This window comes from Aulonocara stuartgranti (assembly GCF_965226115.1).
Source record: "Aulonocara stuartgranti genome assembly, chromosome: 20".
Lineage (NCBI taxonomy): Eukaryota > Metazoa > Chordata > Actinopteri > Cichliformes > Cichlidae > Aulonocara > Aulonocara stuartgranti.
This window is the reverse complement of record NC_138956.1, coordinates 9513356-9534507: the sequence shown is the minus strand read 5'-3', so window position 1 is coordinate 9534507 and position 21152 is coordinate 9513356. Positions and strand designations below refer to the sequence as shown.

The 21152-nt window shown below is 38.0% G+C and overlaps 1 protein-coding gene across 4 annotated transcripts in view; it reads right to left on the bottom strand.

Moving 5' to 3' along the window:
* nphp4 (nephronophthisis 4) overlaps positions 1 to 21152 on the bottom strand; it is a 175332-nt gene that overhangs the window by 102090 nt on the left and 52090 nt on the right. For all 4 annotated transcript variants that reach the window (XM_082518730.1, XM_082518729.1, XM_082518728.1 and 1 more), the window contains 2 exons: positions 10154 to 10338; positions 5824 to 5956 (listed from right to left, as the gene is read on the bottom strand). In XM_082518730.1, coding sequence (XP_082374856.1) covers positions 5824 to 5956; positions 10154 to 10338 — 318 coding nt within the window. The remainder of the gene's footprint in view (positions 1 to 5823; positions 5957 to 10153; positions 10339 to 21152) is intronic.

Genomic DNA, 21152 nt, shown 5'->3' with positions numbered 1-21152 from the left:
CAGTGTATTAACAAGTTTATGTCAGTTTCTACATCTTTCCTACAGTACTCAGTTATCCTGTAATTCTATTAAACAGATGGACTTTCATTTTATTCTAATGCATATAATATACCATCTAATATATTGTATAAGTATAACTAATATGTATACTTAAATTTAGCATCTCAGTTTATCTACAGTGCGGTGAAAAAACCTGTCTTTCTATTTTGAAACAAACTTTCTTGTCATTTTTTTAGCTGCTTTAACACCCATTTTCAATCCAGGGCTTGTACCTGACCATTTTGAGAGGTTATTGCTTTTTTGTGTTTGCTTATTAAGCCACTTACCACTGACCCATGAATCACTCAAGCATAGAAAAGGCACCTAATTCAAGGGAGGATCCAGTCTTTTGTCTACACGTAACAGACACCTCAGCAAAGAACAATTTTGAACTTAAGGGCTTTGTTAGAAAAAGTATGAAAAAATCTCAATGATAACACAGTTTTACAAATAGCATTCTTTGACCAACAAGGTGATTCCCTAAATACCATTAGCCAAAAGCCTGGCATCTCTCAACACGGCCTGCAGTGTGTCCTTATGTGTGAGTACACACACACTAACAGAAGCCACTGATTTTCAAACACCACCAGAGTTATACTAGCGCTTGAAAAATCTTACAAGAGGTTGTGGCGGCAATCACACATGAACCCTCACATTTGTTGTTCTCAAGTGGTGTCAAGTAAGGTCTTAAATAATCAGGCCCCATCTTATCTTAATGAGCTTGTAGTATCATATCACCCTATTAGAGCACTTCGCTCTCGCTCTGCAGGCCTACTTGTTGTTCCTAGAGTATTTAAAAGTAGAATGGGAGGGAGAGCCTTCAGTTTTCAGGCCCCTCTTCTGTGGAACCAGCTTCCAGTTTGGATTTGGGAGACAGACACTATCTCTACTTTCAAGTTTAGGCTTAAAACTTTCCTTTTTGCTAAAGCATATAGTTAGGGCTGGACCAGGTGACCCTGAATCCTCCCTTAGTTATGCTGCAATAGACGTAGGCTGCCGAGGATTCCCATGATGCATGGAGTTTTTCCTTTCCAGTCACCTTTCTCACTCACTATGTGTTAACAGACCTCTCTGCATTGAATCATATCTGTTATTAACCTCTGTCTCTCTTCCACAGCATGTCTTTATCCTGTTTTCCTTCTTTCACCCCAACCGGTCGCAGCATATGGCCCCGCTCCTCCCTGAGCCTGGTTCTGCCGGAGGTTTCTTCCTGTTAAAAGGGAGTTTTACCTTCCCATTGTCGCCAAAGTGCTTGCTCATAGGGGGTCGTATGGTTGTTGGGTTTTTCTCTGTATCTATGAAGCGCCTTGAAGTGACTTTTGTTGTGATTTGGCACTATATAAATAAAATTGAATTGAATTGAATTGAATTGAATTGAATTTAATTGTGTGAAGTCTTGTTGGCAGTGAAAAACTGTCTGCATTGAAGATACACCCTGGCTCAATACAGCTATAACACCTTGAAAGCATCACATAGTTGACAGTTGCGACACAGTCAAGGGACCTGTATAGTGTCCCATCACACTGTTCTTGGTAGCCAGAGATATAGAGTGTGAGGGCGTAGCAGTCAGCTGATAGTATGGCAGGACTGAGAAAGATGCAGTGGGCGGCTGGGTGAGATTTCTTCAGGAGGCAGCACGCATCAAATCCTTATCAGTCAACACCCAAGAAGGAGCAGCCTGTGCATTAACATTCACAAATAACATATGCACACATCAGGACGCAGATACACAGACATGCACTCCTCTCCCACACACAGAGACAAAAATTACCCTCCACCCACTAAATATCTCTCACCTCATCAAACATTCAAACATTTATGCCAAAGAAGGTGAAGGTGGTGAAGTAGAGTGTGGCAGAAGGTAGTTTTTGTCACCCTCCCTTGCTATTCTGGGGGGATGTAGATGACAATTTGATGGTTCTATCAAGTTTATTAGAATTTCTAAACTTGGATGAAGTTTTTTTTTTAATATAATTCCACTAGGAGCTTGAAAGTTTGAAATATTTAATGGCAATATGTCTATCAGAGTAAGAAATATTGTGTAAATCTGATGTTTTGAACAAAGGCTGGTAGATTTAATGGCAAACCTCATGACACATATTTACAAATTTATACAGTGCATACTTTAGTGAGCACAAATGTGCTCAAAGCAAATTGTGGCACATTAGGAATGGGGTCATCAAAAACACACACATCATATTACTGGGACCATGAACCACTTCAATAAATTTATAACATTAATGTAACCCTGACAGTGGGAAAAAGTTCAGTTACTCCAACTCCAAAAAACAAAAAATGATTTTAATTTCACGTTTATTTGCCTTCATTGCTTCCTACCAGAGTCCAATTATGACCACCTTCATGTTCACATCTGTTACTCAACCGTGCATCACAAACTTGTACACAGAGTAAACATTACCTGTTGTGTCAAACTGATCCAAGTACAACCGGGCTACGAAGGAGGAGATGCTAGCAGCTGGTGATGTGCAAACCAAATGTAAACAAATGACTCAACTGAGCATTGCTAGCTGCACTCCATATGAGAGGCGGTTACATGGTGGAAAGGTTACTCTAGGTGACTTTAACTTTAGTTATTGTTAAACTCAAGTGCCAAAGCATGTTACATGCATAATACAGCTGCCGGCACCTTGTTTCAATAGATTCACACCTCAAATTAGGTAGTGTGTCATCAAATGACAGTAGCTCATTTCAAAATAAGGATGGAAAAAGAAATTTACCTCATTTACTTAAAGCCACCTGCAAGTATCAATAAAACATTTTTCAGTGTTTGTTTTTCTATATAATCATAAATATCACTACTATACATTTAATTGAAGTATCATGATATCATTTTAGGGCTATATCACAATTTGCACCAATGCTTCCTTTCAAATCTGTTACGATGAAAGGAAGAAACCTAAGAAAAGAAAGGTGTGCGACACATGTAACGTCATGAGCTGTGAAACTCAATCCTGCCAGACGTGTTTAATCTAGTAATAAGTAAAGGGTGTAATTATGTAAATATGATATCATTTCACTTTTGACTGTTTTTTTTATGAAACAAAATGAAAAGTCTTGACTTTTTAAAGTCAACAAGCCTACAGCTGTGGCCATATCTGCTCTACACAAAGACTAAACTTAAAAAGAGATGCAACAATGGGTAGAGCGTGCTGAAAATTCTTTCTATTCATCTATTTCTACTTTCTCACCTAAATACACATGCAATTGTGTAACTTTTAGCCACTCTAGCTATAGGTCAGTTGCACTTTGGTGACATTTAATCAACTGCTAACAGCCAGTTGTGAATTTAAGTGAGATATTCCACACTGTTGATAGGCTATAATAAAGTTTAATACAGACATAAGCACCCTTCTAAGTATAAACAAGAATGACTCTGCTCATCCACTGGCTTATATCTAGCACCTTCACTATGTCAACGTTTCAATTAGCCCAACAGTTTGTTTAAAGAGAATGGTAATCGTTAGAATTTCATGCTGTTAAACTGCTCAGAGTCACTAGGACGGCTCTCTGTATCATTTTGTCACAATCTCTTTTTTTAAATTCTAAAAGTCACCTATGAGATACTAGTGTTATAATAATGCTTTCATGTGCTAGAAAACTATTCCATATAAACAGTTGCCTTTCCACAACCCAAAAACCATTATGTCTCAACAGGAAATTATCACTCTTGTCCACGGTAAAAAAAAAAAAAAGAAAAGAAAGAAAGAAAAGGGAGAATCTGTCAATTTACAATACACTGTCAAGTGGATGCAAAGGTAAGATTGGGTGAATTAATACATAAACGCAAATGTGGTACGTGCCAGCCATGGCTAGTTGTTTTTCCCGCTGTTTTTAATTGGTGATCTGGTGACCCATGCTTGTGTAAGGGACAACATGCAGTAACACAGTAAGAGCCCAGCCTTGGCATGCATTAAGTGTTGAAGGCTCTCCCACGCACATAATTACCACAGTCCTTTTGTGATTTTTTTAAGCCATTTGAGGTTGTTAAGTGGTTTGAATTTGGAATTTACTTCCCTTGGGGACATGTCGACTCTGTAGCTTTGCAAGAGGTGCCTGCTGCCAATATAAACAGATGTAACACTGACAGGACTTTAGATATTATATTCAATTAACTAACAACATTAATGACATTGCTGTTATTACTTTTATTTTTAAGCAGTCAAAATTAACAAACAAAAACATCAACACACAGTTTATATATTAAGATGCGTCAGTGTATATTTGGATTGGGCTTCCTAATGCATATAACATTTACTAACTAACTTTGACCATCTGGTAAAATTTCAGGCAGATAGTTAATTGGTTGATAATTAATTGGCCAGGCTTTAGTTGTGATAAGTAATATCTAAGATAATATATTTGAAACAGAGAGAATTAAAAGGAATTCTCTAAGCAGACCTGCATTTTGAGCTTCATTTTTTGTAGAACTACCTAAAATGTAGCTACAACACTAGTCAAGACTTTGCTTTGTTAATGTGACGTTATTTTAGGCAACAACATTTAATGAGCCCCTTCAAAAACCTTTGATTGACATATTTATGTAAAAGAAAACATAATAATTTTTGTTGAGTTAAAAAGTTGAAAAAGCAGATTGTGCAGAAGTTCAAAGCAAAACATAAAACAATAAGACAATGAAATTCCCATTTTTAACTACACTTTTCTGTTTAACAGTTTTGCATTGAGGAATGTTATACTAAACGTATATTTGCAAATCACTGAATTCTGTTTTTATGCACAGTGTCATTATTTTGGAGAATCGACTGGAAGGAAAAATATCCAGGCAGACGTCTGATGAGGTATTTATGCTGCTGGATATTTTGGGCTACCACGGATGTGAGGAGTTTAGATTTTCTGAGACATTAATTGACTTAACAGAGAGAGTAGCTCGACCAATATTTATTTATTTATTAATTTATTTGTCTCAATTTGGCACACCATAGTGACTATAAAAACATATTAATGAAAAGAAACAAAGTACTTATAAAAGTACAGAATCCTAATAAAAAGTACACCACACTGTAATGGTAAAAAATACAATAATCTGGAACTTGCTGGATTTCTCAAAGAGCCTTTGAACAACTCAGCAAAATTTTCCTTAGGTGGACTGAATTTCAGTGATACAATTGATAACTTATTTTAGTTAATTTAGTTAGTTAATAAAATGACTTATACCACCAAACCAGCCAAGAGCAATGGCATTCTTTTAAAGATCTGACAGCTCTACGTTTCAACCTCAGCTTTGTGTGCACTTTAGCAGGAAAAGAGTGCACACTTGTCTAAGCTGAAAAATAAAACAGAAAACTACACATTAATGCATGTTTAAAGAAACATGTTCAGCATGTTGTTATCTTTTTTATTAAATTGATTTATGAAACTTAAATAGAAGCTAATAAAATTTGAAAAAAAGATGGGAGGTTGTTCTAATGAAACACCACAATTTGATGTATAGTTGAATCTGGTCAAATCTTTATGATACAACCTACAAGCCTGCATGTCTTTGGAAACTTACATCAGCTCACACTATAATCTGACCATCCATACTTCTTTCACACAGGCCATATTGCTTTCAGTGATTTCCTCTGGGAGACGATGGGGAAAAGGTGTGACACTCAAAGAACACAAAAGCGATGGTGAAACAACAAAGACAGAGTGGAGCTGAGACAATGTTGTGAGGACTTGTTTGAGTGTTTCTGATTGGTCCTGAGTTAATTTTTGGCTAGAAGGTTGATTAACAAAATCCATGTGCTTTTGCTTTTCTCTTACCATAGTCTCTCGGCCTATTGGAGTAGAGAAGACATACTCTAGCTGAAAGATGATTGCCAGAGCCTGATGATTGGTCAGTCTAAGCTCTAGGCTGCTGCGAAGGCCCAGGATCTGAGGCAGGGAAGATGTTGAGCTGAAGAAGAAACAAAGAGACACACACATGCAGTAAAGTGCAAACGACGCAAAGCTGTTAGCAAAGCAGTGACTAAATGTCACTGAAATGCACAGGTCCCATTATTTCTGTTAATAAAGCCGCATTTTCTATTAAAATGATTCAAAATCAATGTCTGTGAGGATTTGCTAAATGTTCCTTGGCAAGCACCGGCCTCTTGTGTGAGAAATGGAACAGCACTCTTGGTATTCGTCATTCACAGTTTGCATACACCATAGGCGGGAGCATACTGTGGAGTGCTAGCGTGTCACGAGGTGGGGCCGAGAGCCTTTTCCTTTTTCGCTTCATGGACTCTCTAGAGTCCTTTTTTTCCCTCTCTCTCTGCTGTCTGAAACTATCAGGCATAACATAACCAAGACAGACTGCCAGCTTTTCCTGGCAGCACCAAAACAATTCAAACAAAGTAATTATTCCCTACATTGGTGCTGTAGTCTTAAATCACTGCATTTACAAGAACTTTGTTCAGGAAAGTGCAAAAGATTTTAATTTTTGGATGCTGATTATTATTATTCATATTTAAACCATAATTAAGGACAGATCGCTGGTTAGTATGTTATTACTTTTCATACTAATAACCCACTCATACAGTATAATCATCCACATCATCATCAACATCAGCTACTCTTGAATGTGAAGTAGCAAACACATTTTTTATTGAAATGCCCAGTGAGAAGGGGAACATCATTCACTTCTTTTATGTGTGTGTGTATGCGTGTTATTGGCTGAGCTTTACAGCATATTTTGGCATATTTGCTTTAATTTCCTTCTCACATTTGACAAACCGTAGAAAAATATTTCTCCTAATCATCCCGACAAGCTCATCTTCAATGAAAGTGCACACTCTGACAGAGAGGTGTGGAAAACCGTTGTGAAAGTGTAAGCAGTAGCTTCTGCCATCACTGTCCACCGACAGAATGGGTTATTTCCAGAAAGTATTGTTGACACAAACATATTTCTTCACTCCCTTTACAGAAGGGACAAAGCTAGAGCATAAAAATAAAACTCCACATACGACATAAACTTTACAAAATCAAAATAAGTAATACGTCACCATACTCAGTTTCATTATTTTTATTTTGTTGTATGACTGAGATTCAGTTGTTAGTATTTTTGCCAGAGCTGCCAGAACAGTCAAATCTCAAACTATTCCTCACTCCAGAGACAATATCTTTGTTACACACAAATGAAATTACAGTACTTAGCTAACAAGTTGCTGAGGGGTCTTGTTATAGTTGGTGTACCTATTGTAAACTACCTCAAAAATTATTCATATTTTTTAATTAATTAATTAATTACATTCATTTGTTTAAAAAAAACACAAAATATCTTTATTATTAATTTATTTTTTTGTTTTTATTCAATTTCACCAATTGTGAATAGCGGTTCTAAGGACTGGGCATTGTAGATCAAGGATTCATTTTACATCGTGGGCCACATACAGGCCAGTAAAACTAAAACTGGAGAAAAAGTTCTGGTAGTTCAAAAAGTTTTCGTTAATTTACAGAAATCTACAGAATTGTCCAGTGAGCTGATTTGGATTCTTTACCAGGCCAGTTTTTGTCTCTGGGTGTTATGTTTGACACTCCTATTGTAGATACATAAATAAATCCATCTGTCTGGATAATATGATTTTGATTGCAATTTATCTGTATTGTAGTGGTGAAATTCACTTGGGAGTTCTCTCTCTCCTGTTTTATTTTCATGATTTAAACCAGGTGCTAGTGACCTTACACTGGCTTAACCACTTTAACACCGAATGTAGTACATTTGAATGTACTTCATGACTGTTTTATGAGGTATGAATCTTGTATGCTTTGGTACGGTGTGTAAATTATGGGTCTAAGCTTGGGTTAGCAAATGGGAGCCCTTATGAAAAAGAGAATTTTTTATGGGCAAGGTCAGCAAATATTTTACAAAGCCACACAGAAAGTTTTAAACATAATGTACATCGAGACATGACCATTCCACATTATGACTATTGTGTTGATTTAATGTGCACTTCTTTTTTTCACAGTGTTAAAAGTTCTTGTTTATCCAGCAAGCAGGCAAGCAGGAGTGTGACATTACAGTTCGGTACAGATATTTTTGGAAAGGATATAATTTTCATCATTTGTGGCTCAGTTTGGCACTGCAATTCATTTGGAAAACCAAGATCAAAATGCAGCTGAAGTGCTGACTTTCAGCAAAGATTTCACAAAGTAATGGATTAACAACTGTGGAATTACAGCCATTCGGATGTTTTGAGTTGTCCATCTGTAAAACGAAGTGTCTTGCAGTGAACACTGATGCATTTGAGTGAATCTTAGCAGAAAATACAGCTCTGGATAGGACAGTCTTTATTTTCCCTTCTTTTCTTCTGTTTACTGTATTTAACTCTTGGATTATATACAGATAAGGATAATTCCCCCCTTGAAATTTAAATTTTTTTGTCAAAAACCTCTCAAATGCTTTTTAACACAGATAGGGATTTTCACTACAGAAAAAACAAAAACTACCAGGGTAAATATTCTTAGCTCCCTGAAAAAGTATTCTTTTTTATTGAGTCATACCACCAACTATGCAATACTCGGAACTTGTAAAATCAAGTTAAAACTGAGGGTTATATTCCAATTTAAACACAGTATAAAAACTTCAGTGAGGGTTTGAGCCGTCACAAGCATCATTTCAAAAACTAAAGAAATCACTTTAGACTTAAGGAAAAGAATTGCTGATGTTCACAAAGTGTCAAGAACTGGAGTGAGAACTAACATCAAGAAATTCAAAGAGAGCCACACAGCTCAGAACAAGCCTGGCAGATAGAAAGGGAAAGATTTCAAAGACTCTGGAAAGAAAACTAGTCAGAGATGTTTCTACAGACCCCAGAACAACTGCAGAGATGCGTGAATGACTTTCCCAAGTTGAGATTGTCCTCTCAAAGAAGACGATCACTAGAACCCTGCACAGGAATGGACTGTGAGGTTGTAGACCAAGAAAAACTTCTGCAGAAGAGACACCTTCAAGCCAGACTTTAGCACGCCAACCTCAGAACGATTATGCATACTGGAGGTACACCCTTTGGTGAGACGAGACTAAACTAGAGCACTTTGGCCACAGAGGTGCTGCTTATGTTTCAAGAAATGCGTGAGAGGCGTACAACCCAAAGAACGCCACCCCCACATTGAAACACAGTGGTGGGGGTATTATGCTGTGGGGATGCTTCAGTCTGGAATTTCAGATCTCATCAAGGTGGAAGATACCTCATGCAGTCAACAGCAAAACTGGGTTTGGCAGTCACTTTTTCTTCCTGCACAACTCAGAACATGCGTTGCTCCTGGTGAAGAACTACCCCCAGAAAATCAAAGTGAATGTTACTGACTGGCCTGCACAAAGCCTGATTTGAATACCACAGAAAATCTGTGGGATTAGTTTAAGACCAAGATCTGGAAGACCATCTATTTTATTTCTGTGTGCAAAGTAAAAGAATCTAAGCATCCAAATTCAAACAAGGTTATTTAGAAAGGCTGGGTTAAAAATTCCTTGCTCTGTTTAACAGCACTTTGGAAACACTTTTTAAAAAATTAAATTTTAATAGAGGGGCTAATAAATCTGTCCTCATTTGCACACCGACCTCTTAATGTGTGTTGATTCTTCTCTTGGCTGGCTGTTCTGAAGGGTTTTTTCTTTGCTACAGAAGATCCTGCAATCAGCCACCACTGTCATCTTCCATTGGGCATCGAGGCCTTGTGATGTTGCCGTGCTAATCAGTGCATTCAATTCAATACAGCGTAATTTTATTTATATAATACATGCATTATATAATGCATGTATTGTATTGTATAATAACATTAACACACACCAAATACATTATATATACTGCATATCTTATGAAACACCAGGAAGGAAGAAAGTCTGCATATTGAACTTTTTCTAGGCATCTCTGAACCAGTAATACAGACAAATAATATTCATACCAGCCAAGCTTTTTCAAAAATACAGCTTGTGCTGACATGGCAAGATAAACTTCGAATCACTTGCCCATCAGCAAAAGGAAAGGCATCTGGAGAGGCTGAGGAAATACCATAAACATTATCACTCCTGGAAAGGTTTTTGCTCATCTCTGCTCTTTTATGGTGTAGAATTAAAGCTTTACTGTAGACATAAAGAGTTCCTCCTGCTCACCTGTCCTTACTCAGAGCGCTCTGTTTGGAAGGGCTGCCTGCTCGTCCTCTGACTCCTGAGGGAAAGGCCTCCAGTACTACCACTTGTGGCTTCTCAAGGAAGCACCAGCCATTGTGGACTCCAACATGAAGCCTCCTTTCCTGAATGACAACTGTCCTTATTGCACCATCTGATCCTGGTTGTAGCTAAGAATCGGTGAAGAAAAAAAGTAAACATATATTACACTTATAATCAATAAATATTAGTATTTTATTTTTTACATTATATTTTATGTCTTTGTAACAGTGTTAGGGACTTTGTTTCTTAGTTGAAATTGATTTATAACATGAAAGTTTCCATCAGCAGCCTTGTTTACTTATCCTATTAACAAATAATTTGCTAGCTCTATTAGTATTGTAATTAAGTATTTTATCATTAACAAAAATATGTGAAAGACATCATTCAAATAATAGTGTGTACTATTCTTATTTTTTCAGTTATATAGTTTCCTTTTGTTTAACAAACAAGTGCTGGCAGAAATGGCTTTGCCACCCTGTATCAGCTGCAGTTAATGCGCAGCTGACTGACAGCTGTTCAGTGACTGACTGTAAACTCTGTTACCCCGAAGTGCAACGCGACGCTGAACCTGCCTCTCCTCCCACTCTTTCCCATTTTTTCTTTCCAGTTCAATCTTTTCTCTCTCTCTCCATCACATCTGCTACTCCCACTCTCCCTTTTTTCCCTTCTCTTTTCGTTGTCATTTTCTCTTTCTGTCCCCCTCGCTGCTTAAAGCCTTCTCCATATCCACCCACACCTTCTCAATCAAATTAGCATATCAATTCAGCTTTGGGTTTTTTCTTTTAAAACAGCAACAGCAGAAACAGGAGCAGGAGTAACAGCCCAGCCCGCTTGGATAACTGTACGGCCCACATACATCACCGCTCGCTGCTGTTCTTCTCCTCGTGTTACATCTCTGCGCCTGCTGACTCCATCTCTGTCTCTGTCTTCATGTTTACTATCTACGCTCCTCTTGTTATCGTTGCTCATTCGCTCACTTACATTATCCAATATGTGCACAGCTCTATACCATATTTTTCTTTTGGTGATGGGGATGGAAGATTAAAGCTCTTTTGATAACCTCAAGTGACTCCTTTATTTCTCACTATCCTCTAACAAAAGAAACAAACAAAACACTATCCGCTTATTACAAGTGCTCTATTTTGTGATGAGAGAAAGCCTTGCTGTTACACATATACGGGCAACTAAAAAGCACATAAGATGCAGGTAAAAATGAATTAATGTGCCGAGTTTTCATGATGAATAATCAGCTTGTGGACCTAGCGTCTACAGTACATTTTAATAAGATTTCTTTTGTATTATTTTAAGATTTGGTGCCTCACTAAGGCAACACTGCACGTATAGTCGGTTTTCAACCGACTCAGCTCTTGCATAACTGTCCTCCAGCTGGATCACTTAGGCTAAGGCTCTAATCAATTACTGTTTGCTGTTTTTGAGTGCCAAGACTAAGATGTACTCACACAGAGGAGTCAACATCACATGGAAGTCAATCTCGTGCACCATGCATGCACAGTGACAAGCAAAACAATTAATAATTACCAAACAAAATTATGGAAGACTAAATTGCTGTATACAGTGGTGCAAGTGAAAGAAAAAAAAAACACAGTAAACTACATTTGCCTCATTTCTAACAAAGAAGTCCTGATTAAATAAACACTAGTTACCTTGTCCTGAAGTGTTTCTCTTTGTTTGTTTTTTGGAAAGCACAGTGCAGCAATGGCTAGAACTATCACCTCACGACAAGAGAGCTCTGGGTTTAAACCTGTTGGTTTAGAATTCACCATTCACATCTGTTCCAGTTCATCCTTCACCTCCTAGTATTGCCTGGTCTCACTCTTATGTTGCTGTCACCTGGAACTGCTACATCTATCATAATTTCTCTCTTATTCTTATTGTCAAGCTGTGTATGGTTGCTAAGCCAGCACTGCACCTGCTTATTACTTTCGAACCTGAAGTCCCACAAGAAGTTAGCTCAGCCATTTTCAAACACTTTTGAGTCTTGGGGACTTTTAAGCCATTTTTGGCACATATGTTCCTGTATGGTATTTCAGCCACATGCATGTGCATCCTAAACCCTAATATTAGGTGAGCGGCTCCGACTTCTCTTGAAAACCTGAAACGTGGATCCTATCTATGGTAGACTCTTGCATCTATGGATCTGGGACAAGAAGCTTTGTTGTAGTCAGTCCAGCCAATCTGTATCTTGTTCTTTGACCTTTTGATGTTGTTTAAAATGCTGTTTTGACCCATGCTTGTTTGTAGATTTGTGTGCCTACTCAGCACAGACGCTATGTTGCTTGCAAGGAGCATCTGGGTTGCAAAGAAGTATGTTACAGATTGATCAATAGAAGTATTTTGTTACCTTATTCAGAAAGTTTGAGTGGATTGGGCCAGATTTTGATTTTATCCAGCTCTTCGTGTCTGAGACCAATGGTTGGATGTGTGCATCGTGATGTTGACTGATTCTTGTTCTGGGAAGCTGCTGTAGGCTGAAATCCACCAGCCACTTGGCATTGGTATTGCGCAAGGGTCTTTCTCCCATATGGGTAAACTGCACAGTCATAGTCAAAATTTCAACCATTCATTTTGACTTCTACTGTATTTATTGTATATAGTATAGCTAAAGTTACTGTGTGGTTATATCGTCTTGGGAACAGAAGTATCCTTCTGTCTCAGTACAGCTTACCATTACAATTTTCTACTATAAACACCGAATTGTCTTTACATTACCCTATCTAACAAAATCATGCATTTGGCTTTCCTGGCAGTTGTCAGCACAAGTGTGACAGGATATCTGTAAATAATTGCTTTCTGTGACATCCAGATTATAATTATGATTGTCTTTTCCTACACAGTCTGTCTGCTCTCGCCTCTTTTCTTCACGGAAACCAGTGGTAGGGAAGATGACAGCGAAATGGCTTTGTCTTTTGTTGGACAGGTCTACCATGAAGTGTTTCAGAGAGAAAATAAAAGACAGACAGAGAGAAAGTTGTTTATAAGAGAACATCAGTTAAAGTGCTGCTTTCTGCTTTCTCCCTATCCATCTCCTCACACCCCTCCTCCAAGTTTCTCTTTCATTTCATTGTTCTTTTTCCTCACACCATCAGTTTCTCTCTCTCTCTCTCTCTCTCTCTCTCTCTCTCTCCCTACCTATCTTGCTCGCTATCCTCTTTCTTCTCCCTCTTGCCTCCGTCTGCTGCCGTCACAGATTTCTTCCTCCCTCGTCTGAAATATGAATATTTTAAAGCTAAGAAGCTTAAAGGGAACAATGAAATGGCCCCCAAGTTAAATTATACTCCATTTCCAGAGTCACAGAAGAGGGACTTTTCTGAGTGATGAGCACACCGGTGCTATGTGGGTGTTTCTTTCTCTTTTTCACACACATATATAAGCTTGTTGTCTCCTACTTTAGTGTCATATTTGATATTCCCCCTCCCCAGAGCTTGCTTTTACATTGCTGAACCAGACAAGTGCACTGTAACCAATCAGCACGGTCCCTTCAGCTGTCATAATGTACACTCGACATCTGTGTTTAAAAAAAGTGGAATTCATTTCTGATAACATGCCTAAATGCTGTTTTGTGTTTGTTGCATAAAGAGAAAGGGGGGAGGCAGAACAAGACTAATTTGCATGCTTTTGGATGCAGTTTGTTTTAGAGCTTTGTTAACAGCACAAACAAAAGCAGTGTGTTGTAAGGGTATGGTTGTAGTTGTATTTTTGTTGTCTTCTAATTAGACAAGTCGCCCTAATGTGGGAGTTGTAAGTGGAAACTAAGCATTCTGCTTATCCATCCATTTTGCATTGGAAAAACACAAAGGGTTGAAAATGCACTAGTGCCAGTGCACCACTATTATCTGTGATGGTTGGTCTCATGGCTGTTAGTCAGAAGTCCATCAAGAGTAAGCCAAAAGTGACTTGATACCAATAAAGCCTTTAGGGCTCAACAGAAATATTTTTTAAACTGCAAAACTCGCATTTCTAATGTGTCTGCAGTCTTGAGGAAAAATAATCATATTGCCTTGAAATCTGGGTTGGGGATAAAGCCCTCAGCAGAAAGTCAAAGATAACTCTGGTGGAAAACACATCTTATCTTGGAAAGAAAACCAAGTCAGAAAACAAAGACCATATATTTCTATGCACTGTAGTGAACAATAATGGCTGACAAGGGTTTGTAGTCCGCATGAGTGTGTACTTGACACATTTTTGCCTTTCTTATTTTCCAGAGTGTTTTTTTTATCATTATTTCCCTCTCTCATCTGTATCTGAATCCAAAATAAAATGGAAAAAAAAGCCTCTGAAGTGAAGAAGTGGAAGATTATGAGTATTAACACCTGGAAACAGCATTAACATTGTCACATATTAACAACAAAGATTTTCTTAGATTCAATTTAACGGCCCAACTCCAGGATGAGGCAAAGGAGACACAGGGGTGAGGATGAAATATTAGTAAGCAAAACTGATTTAGTTGGAGACATTGTAATTTGAATAAAATGGAGGTGCTGAAAAAGAAAGTCCTTTAGAACAAATTTAGAAATAATAGCAGTCAAAAAAGAAATGGAAAGCAGGAAGCAGCTGCTTTATTGTTCAATTTTAAGGGAAATGAGCGTAGTTTTTCAGAGAAGCCTAAATTAGTTTCTGAAGGTTATTTCTTTGTGCTTAAAAGGCAGGAGCAAGCTCTCCTCGGTGGCTAACACTAAGACATATGAAACCCAATATAGAAAATGGGTCTGATCCCAGTAATAATGGGATAGAAACTTTGTTAAAGGTCGTGACAGTTGTCCTGAACCCTCTTGACTGCTGCCAGTATAGCAATACTGGGTAACATCCAAGTCAAAAGACAAAAAAAAACCTTTGAACAAAGACAGAGGTTATAGTATTTGAGGGCTGGGGTCCTGCATAGCTTCTTTTTCCAATGGCTTCTATAAAAAACGCAAGCTTTTGACTTTTATGGTCAAAAGTTATCACTCACCCATCTAAATTACTGAATTCAGGTGTTCCACTCATTTCCACAATCACAGGTGTATCAAATCAAGCACCTAGGCATGCTGATTGCTTCCAAAAACATTTGTGGAATTCCAGGGTGGTACCGCAATAGGATGCCACATGTGCATGAAGTCCGGTCAACAGTCAACTGTTAGTGGTGTTATAACAAAGTGGAAGTGATTGGGAATAACAGCAACTCAGCCATGAAATGGCTATGTAAAATCACAAAACTGAGTCACTGAATGCCGAGGTGCATAATGCGCAGATTTTGCCAACTTTCTGCAGAGTCAGTCACTACAGATCTTCAAATTTCATGTGGCTCCACATTAGCTCAAGAACAGCACACAGAAAGTTTTGTGGAATGGGTTTTCATGGCCAAGCAGCTGCATGTAAGTGCAATCCAAGCTGCATCCAAGCCTTTTGTGCCACCAGTAGTGTAAAAGCACGCCGTCACTGGATTCTAGAGTAGTTGAGATGTGTTTTCTGGAGTGACGAGTCACGCTTCTCCGCCTTGCTGATGGATGAGTCTGGGTTTGGCAGTTGCCAAGGAAAGGGTACTTGTCTGAATGTACAGGGTGGGCCATTTATATGGATACACCGTAATAACATGGGAATGGTTGGTAATATTAAAGTCCTGTTTGTGGGACATTAGTATATGTGAGGAGGCAAACTCCTCAAGATGGGTGGTGACCATGGTGGCCATTTAGAAGTCGGCCATCTTGGATACAACTTTTGTTTTTTCAATAGGAAGAGGGCCATGTGACACATCAGAATTATTGGTGATGCCACAAGAAAAACAATGGTGTGAAATGGTCTTTTTCCTGGCACTTTCCTGGGCTGAACTTTAATAATAAAACCATTAAATATAATCATCGTCTCACTTAGAGGCAAATGCCTTCATTTTCATGTGACTGAAATGGTGCTGAAACCAAGCAGACCAGTGTTTTTCTTGTGACATTACCAATAAGTTTGATATGTCACATGGCCCTCTTCCTATTGAAAAAACAAAAGTTGTATCCAAGATGGCCGACTTCTAAATGGCCACCATGGTCACCACCCATCTTGAGGAGTTTGCCCCCTCACATACACTAATGTGCCACAAACCGGACTTCAATATCACCAACCATTCCCATTTTATTACGGTGTATCCATATAAATGGCCCACCCTGTATTGTGCCAATTGCAAAGTTTGGTGGAGTGGGGATTATGACGCGAGGTTGTTTTTTAAAAGTCGGGCTCGGCCCTTAAGTTCCAGTGTAAGAAATGCTGAATGTTTCAGCATACCAAGACATAATGGATAATTTTATCCTTCCAACTTTGTGGTAACAGTTTGGGGATGGCCCCTTTCTTTTATAACATGACTGTACAAAAGTGCAGAAAGCAAGGTCCATAAAGACAGAGAGCGAGTGTGGTGTGGAAGAAGTTGACTGGCCTGCACAGAGTCCTGACCTCAACCTGATGTAACACCTTTATGATGAATTAGCGCAGAGACTGCGACTTTTGCGTTCAACATCAGTGTCTGACCTCACAAATGTGCTTCTGAAAGAATGGTCAAAAAATCCCATTAACCACCCTTAACCTTGTGGAAAGCCTTCCTAGAATAACTGAAGCCATCATAGCCCAACATCATGTCAAACTTCATGGATTAACAATGGGATGTCACTCAAGTTTGTGTGAAATACGTGTGAAAGCATATAGCAAAGCAAAGCAAAGTGATTACTTTCAGCAACATAGTGCATTAAACTTTAAACTGACTGAAAACCACATCAATACAAGTCAGTTATGCAAACTATATTAAGATGAAGCCTAATAGACATTCCTGACATGAGTCGGAAAATCTACTACCAAACAAACCTAAAGGTAAAAGTATTCAAGTTCACATTACTTATTATCCAACCGTGTTATATCACTCAAAACCGGCTGTCATTACAGAGGTGCACAGTAATAATCATTTGAAGCTAACAGCACACATTCTGTGACAGTCTTTGGAAGCCATCATTAGTTATGACAGTGAAAGTGTCAGAAAGAGCTATGTAAAGAGCGAAAATGAAACCTGGAGAGAAGCAGATGGCACTTTCTCAGCTCCACACACCTGGCCAGTAACTGTAGGATGTGGGTGTGAATGTTCAGTGTAGAAAGTTACACAAATTATGATGCCAGTAATGAGTGGAGGAAGTTTCAGACACTGTTCATCCATTTGACAAGCAACTCTGGTATAGTTTACTAACACTTTAAGGCTGGGGGCAATAACATTCCCTATTGGAGCTACCTGCTGTAGTGACCTCTTGTGAATAAGAGTGCAGCTGAAAGTTACTTCTTCTATGCTGTATTTACATATTTTGATCAGGTTTCTCACTTGTACATTGATATTTATGCAAATGCTCAAAAATCCAAACAACAGTACATATGAGCAGCCTAGTGTGCAGTGTACTTTTAGCTTAAAAAAATAATGCCACAATGCCATTCACTCAGCTTGTTATCATCAGCAGCATTGCCAAAACCAACGTCTCCAACACCTCTATTTTCTATTAATATGAAGTTAATGTTAATTGTGCAACTAGTAATGAGTGAACAAGAATGTGGTTTCAGAAAGTCTTTTTCCTGGCACTTTCCTGGGCTGAACTTTAATAATAAAACCATTAAATATAATCATCGTCTCACTTAGAGGCAAATGCCTTCATTTTCATGTGACTGAGGTGCCAAAGCAGAGGCCAGCTGAAATATATAACTGGGAAAATATTTTTAATGACTATCACTCAAACACTAATTACATCTTTTCTTACTTATCTTGACAATACAATTAATAATAGTCCTCCTCATTCCCAATCATCCACTTTATCTTACACTGACTATCTGAAGGAAATGCAGCTGCTTGTTTGTGTGTTAGTGAAAAAAACAAACAAATGGGAACTTAAAGTATGGGGAGGATTAATTACTCAGTTTACTCAACTGAAAGTGTAGCAAATAGGCAAAACCTAAACTGAATGATTATTTGGGGGGACCAGCCAACGCATTCTCATCCCAAAATGTGAAATACTGACTTTTAGCTCAGATGCTATCAGCATCACAATGATATGCACAAGGTTACTGCTAGGAGGCGGTGAACTAATCCACTTCGCACAACAAATTCAGAGAAATTATTTGGGTGTTGGAATGATTTCTGGTGGAATAGAGGTGTATACATACAAGAAGCCACTCAAACATGTGGCGTTCAGAAAGTCAATAACATTTGGTGACTTCAGAGAACTACAAGTGAAGTAACAGCTGGCGATGCGAAATTAAACTTTTCAAAATGTTGCGACCAATCAAAGTGACTACTAGTCTGACCGAAGGATACCATTCATTGACATGACCGAATGGTGAACACATTAGAGGGCTATATAGGCAACCAGAGCCTGGAAAGTCCACTACCGGCCAGCCATCAGCAATTGTTGCATGCGTACTCACTTCCTATGTGAACACCCCTTATGTTTGCCAGAAGCCAGTTTGGTTCTTATTCCATTTGGGGCTTTGTTTTAGTTACTTTATCTTGTTTTTAAGGTTTAGGCAAAGGGACAATATTGTAGTTTGGGTTAACAAATAGCTTTTCAATAAATGTACTCTGCACATTGAAAAATTATACTTTACATCTAACTCCTAACGCATTCATAGTTGACCCATCTCAGTACTGCAATGAAACGTTTGCATCATGCCTGTACAAAAGGATAACTCCCAGAACTTTGATAAAATGGAAGAATTTAAAAACCTGTCAAAAGTGCAGGAATGACCATCATTTGCCTTTCAGACTATAGTATTATAATTTTTTTAATAGTTTTATAATAATGACAATTGTATTTATAAAGCAGATTTCATTACACGAAACTCAATCAGCTTAACACAGAAAATGAAGAAACATTAAAAACTGTGTAGGTTTACAGTGCCTTAAGGTAGCAAAAACAGCAAAACACAACAAAAGAACAAAACGTATTAACTGTAGGCATTAATGTTTCTGTAATGGTTACTCTACGATTACATGCTTCAGAAAAGATGTGTGTTGTTTTGTTTTTTAACTGAGGACAGACGACCACAAATATAAGAAATGCGTGTTGGGTTCTGGCAAAAAGGAGACTTGGAATATTTTCAATCAAGTAAAGTATAATGCAATTAACTGATTTTTATTTGTATATAACAGCTCTGTCCAGAAACTAGGAGCACTTTTTATTGAAATGTAACTTGGTACCAATTTAGATAAAATATAAAAGGTAATTAATGGTCTATGTTTCATTATTACTACAACTTTAAATTTCCATTAAAGAAAAGTTTAAGAAAAATATATTACGTGACAAATACTGTAATTAGCAGGTTTCAGATTGGCCAAGAATATTGCGATTGTTTGTTATTTAATATTTTCCTCCATCTATGTATATATTCCTCATGAATACAGAAAAATGGTTCTTTACTGGTTTCAGGACAAAATAATTAAAAGCAAAACCACCTTTATAGCTTTTGCAGATTTTTTCCCCTGATGCTTCTGAGGTTTTTTTTTCTGCAAGGCACCATTAAAAGCTGTCAGCTATTAATCAGTAAGTTTTCATGTCAGTACTTTGTGAAATCAATGTGTAGGCTGTTGTAACAGGTAATAATAACTCTACAGATGGCAACTGTCATCTCAAGGGGCGTGTGTGAGTGTGTGAAAGAGAAATGGCAAGAGAGTGTGAGAGAAAAAAAGCAGTTGAAATTATGTCCCACAAGAGTTTTGTATAAGCCAATTACCAAGTCAGTTATACAACTCCAGCATATTTCTCTTACCTTTGAAAACCGGCAAACAAAGGGAAACACTTCTGAGCTTTTATGATCATACACTTCTCACATAGCCAGGGAGAAGATGCGAGCTGGTAATTTACCTTTTTTTTTCATGTTTTAACCTGTTTGATCTGTGCAATCAGGGCACACACCTACAATAGAAACCTTTGTTTTGTTTTTTGAAAGAGTCATGTAATATAGGCAGATCAAGCTTCACACACCTTTAAATCAAATGCATCCATGACCTGTGTTCATTTTCACCCATATCAAGACAGTGTGTGAGTGAGTGAGTGAGTGAGTGAGTGAGTGAGTGAGTGAGTGAGCGAGTGAGTATGTGCTCCTACCCACGCAGTGGATGTTAGCTCCCCCATATTGAGGGTGAGTCATTCGTGGCAAGAAACAGTAGCAGCATCATTAGCATGCTGCTCTCATCCTCCCACTCCCCTACTCCTTAACAAATTTTAACTGGCACAGAGCTTCCACCGATAAATCACTGTTGCCCGACCGCTGAAACACTTCCATAATTCACCAACCAAAAATATTGAGTCAAACACACACTCATACTGCTCCCTTTCCGTTCCCCTCCCCATTTCATTCCATTTGTCCCTAAGCGTAGCGTAACACTTTCAACCACAGCACATGGAGTTCTACACCATCATGATCACATTATGTTGTCTCACAGTTGGTCCGACTTGGAAGGAACCCCTTAATGCTGAGTCCAACTATGAGCACCAACAGCACAAAAATATGTGATATCATATCATAACTTTAAAGGATAAGGTTGTTTCTCACTGACAACACACACCAGGAAGAAAAAGTCCATTTCATGTTATTTTTTTAACCCTAATCTCTCTGTAGTACTCAGATCCAAGCCTAATTATTTATATTGTAGACAACTGTTTTTTTGTTTTTTAATGAGTCACAATTCAGAATTTTCTTTGAAATTTGTTAGGGACAATTTTAACCTCAGTATTAACAGTACCAAAGGATCATCTGTGTAACTGTGTGTTCAATATATGTGCTTAAGTAGTGTCGCACCACAGAGCTTCATTTTACAAAATTAAAAACGAGGATTTGGCTGCTCATGCAACACAGAAGAATTAATACATTGTGAGTTTTGGCATTTTTAGTTGATTTGGTAACAAACACAAAAAGGAAATTTGTTTTGGTTATGAAA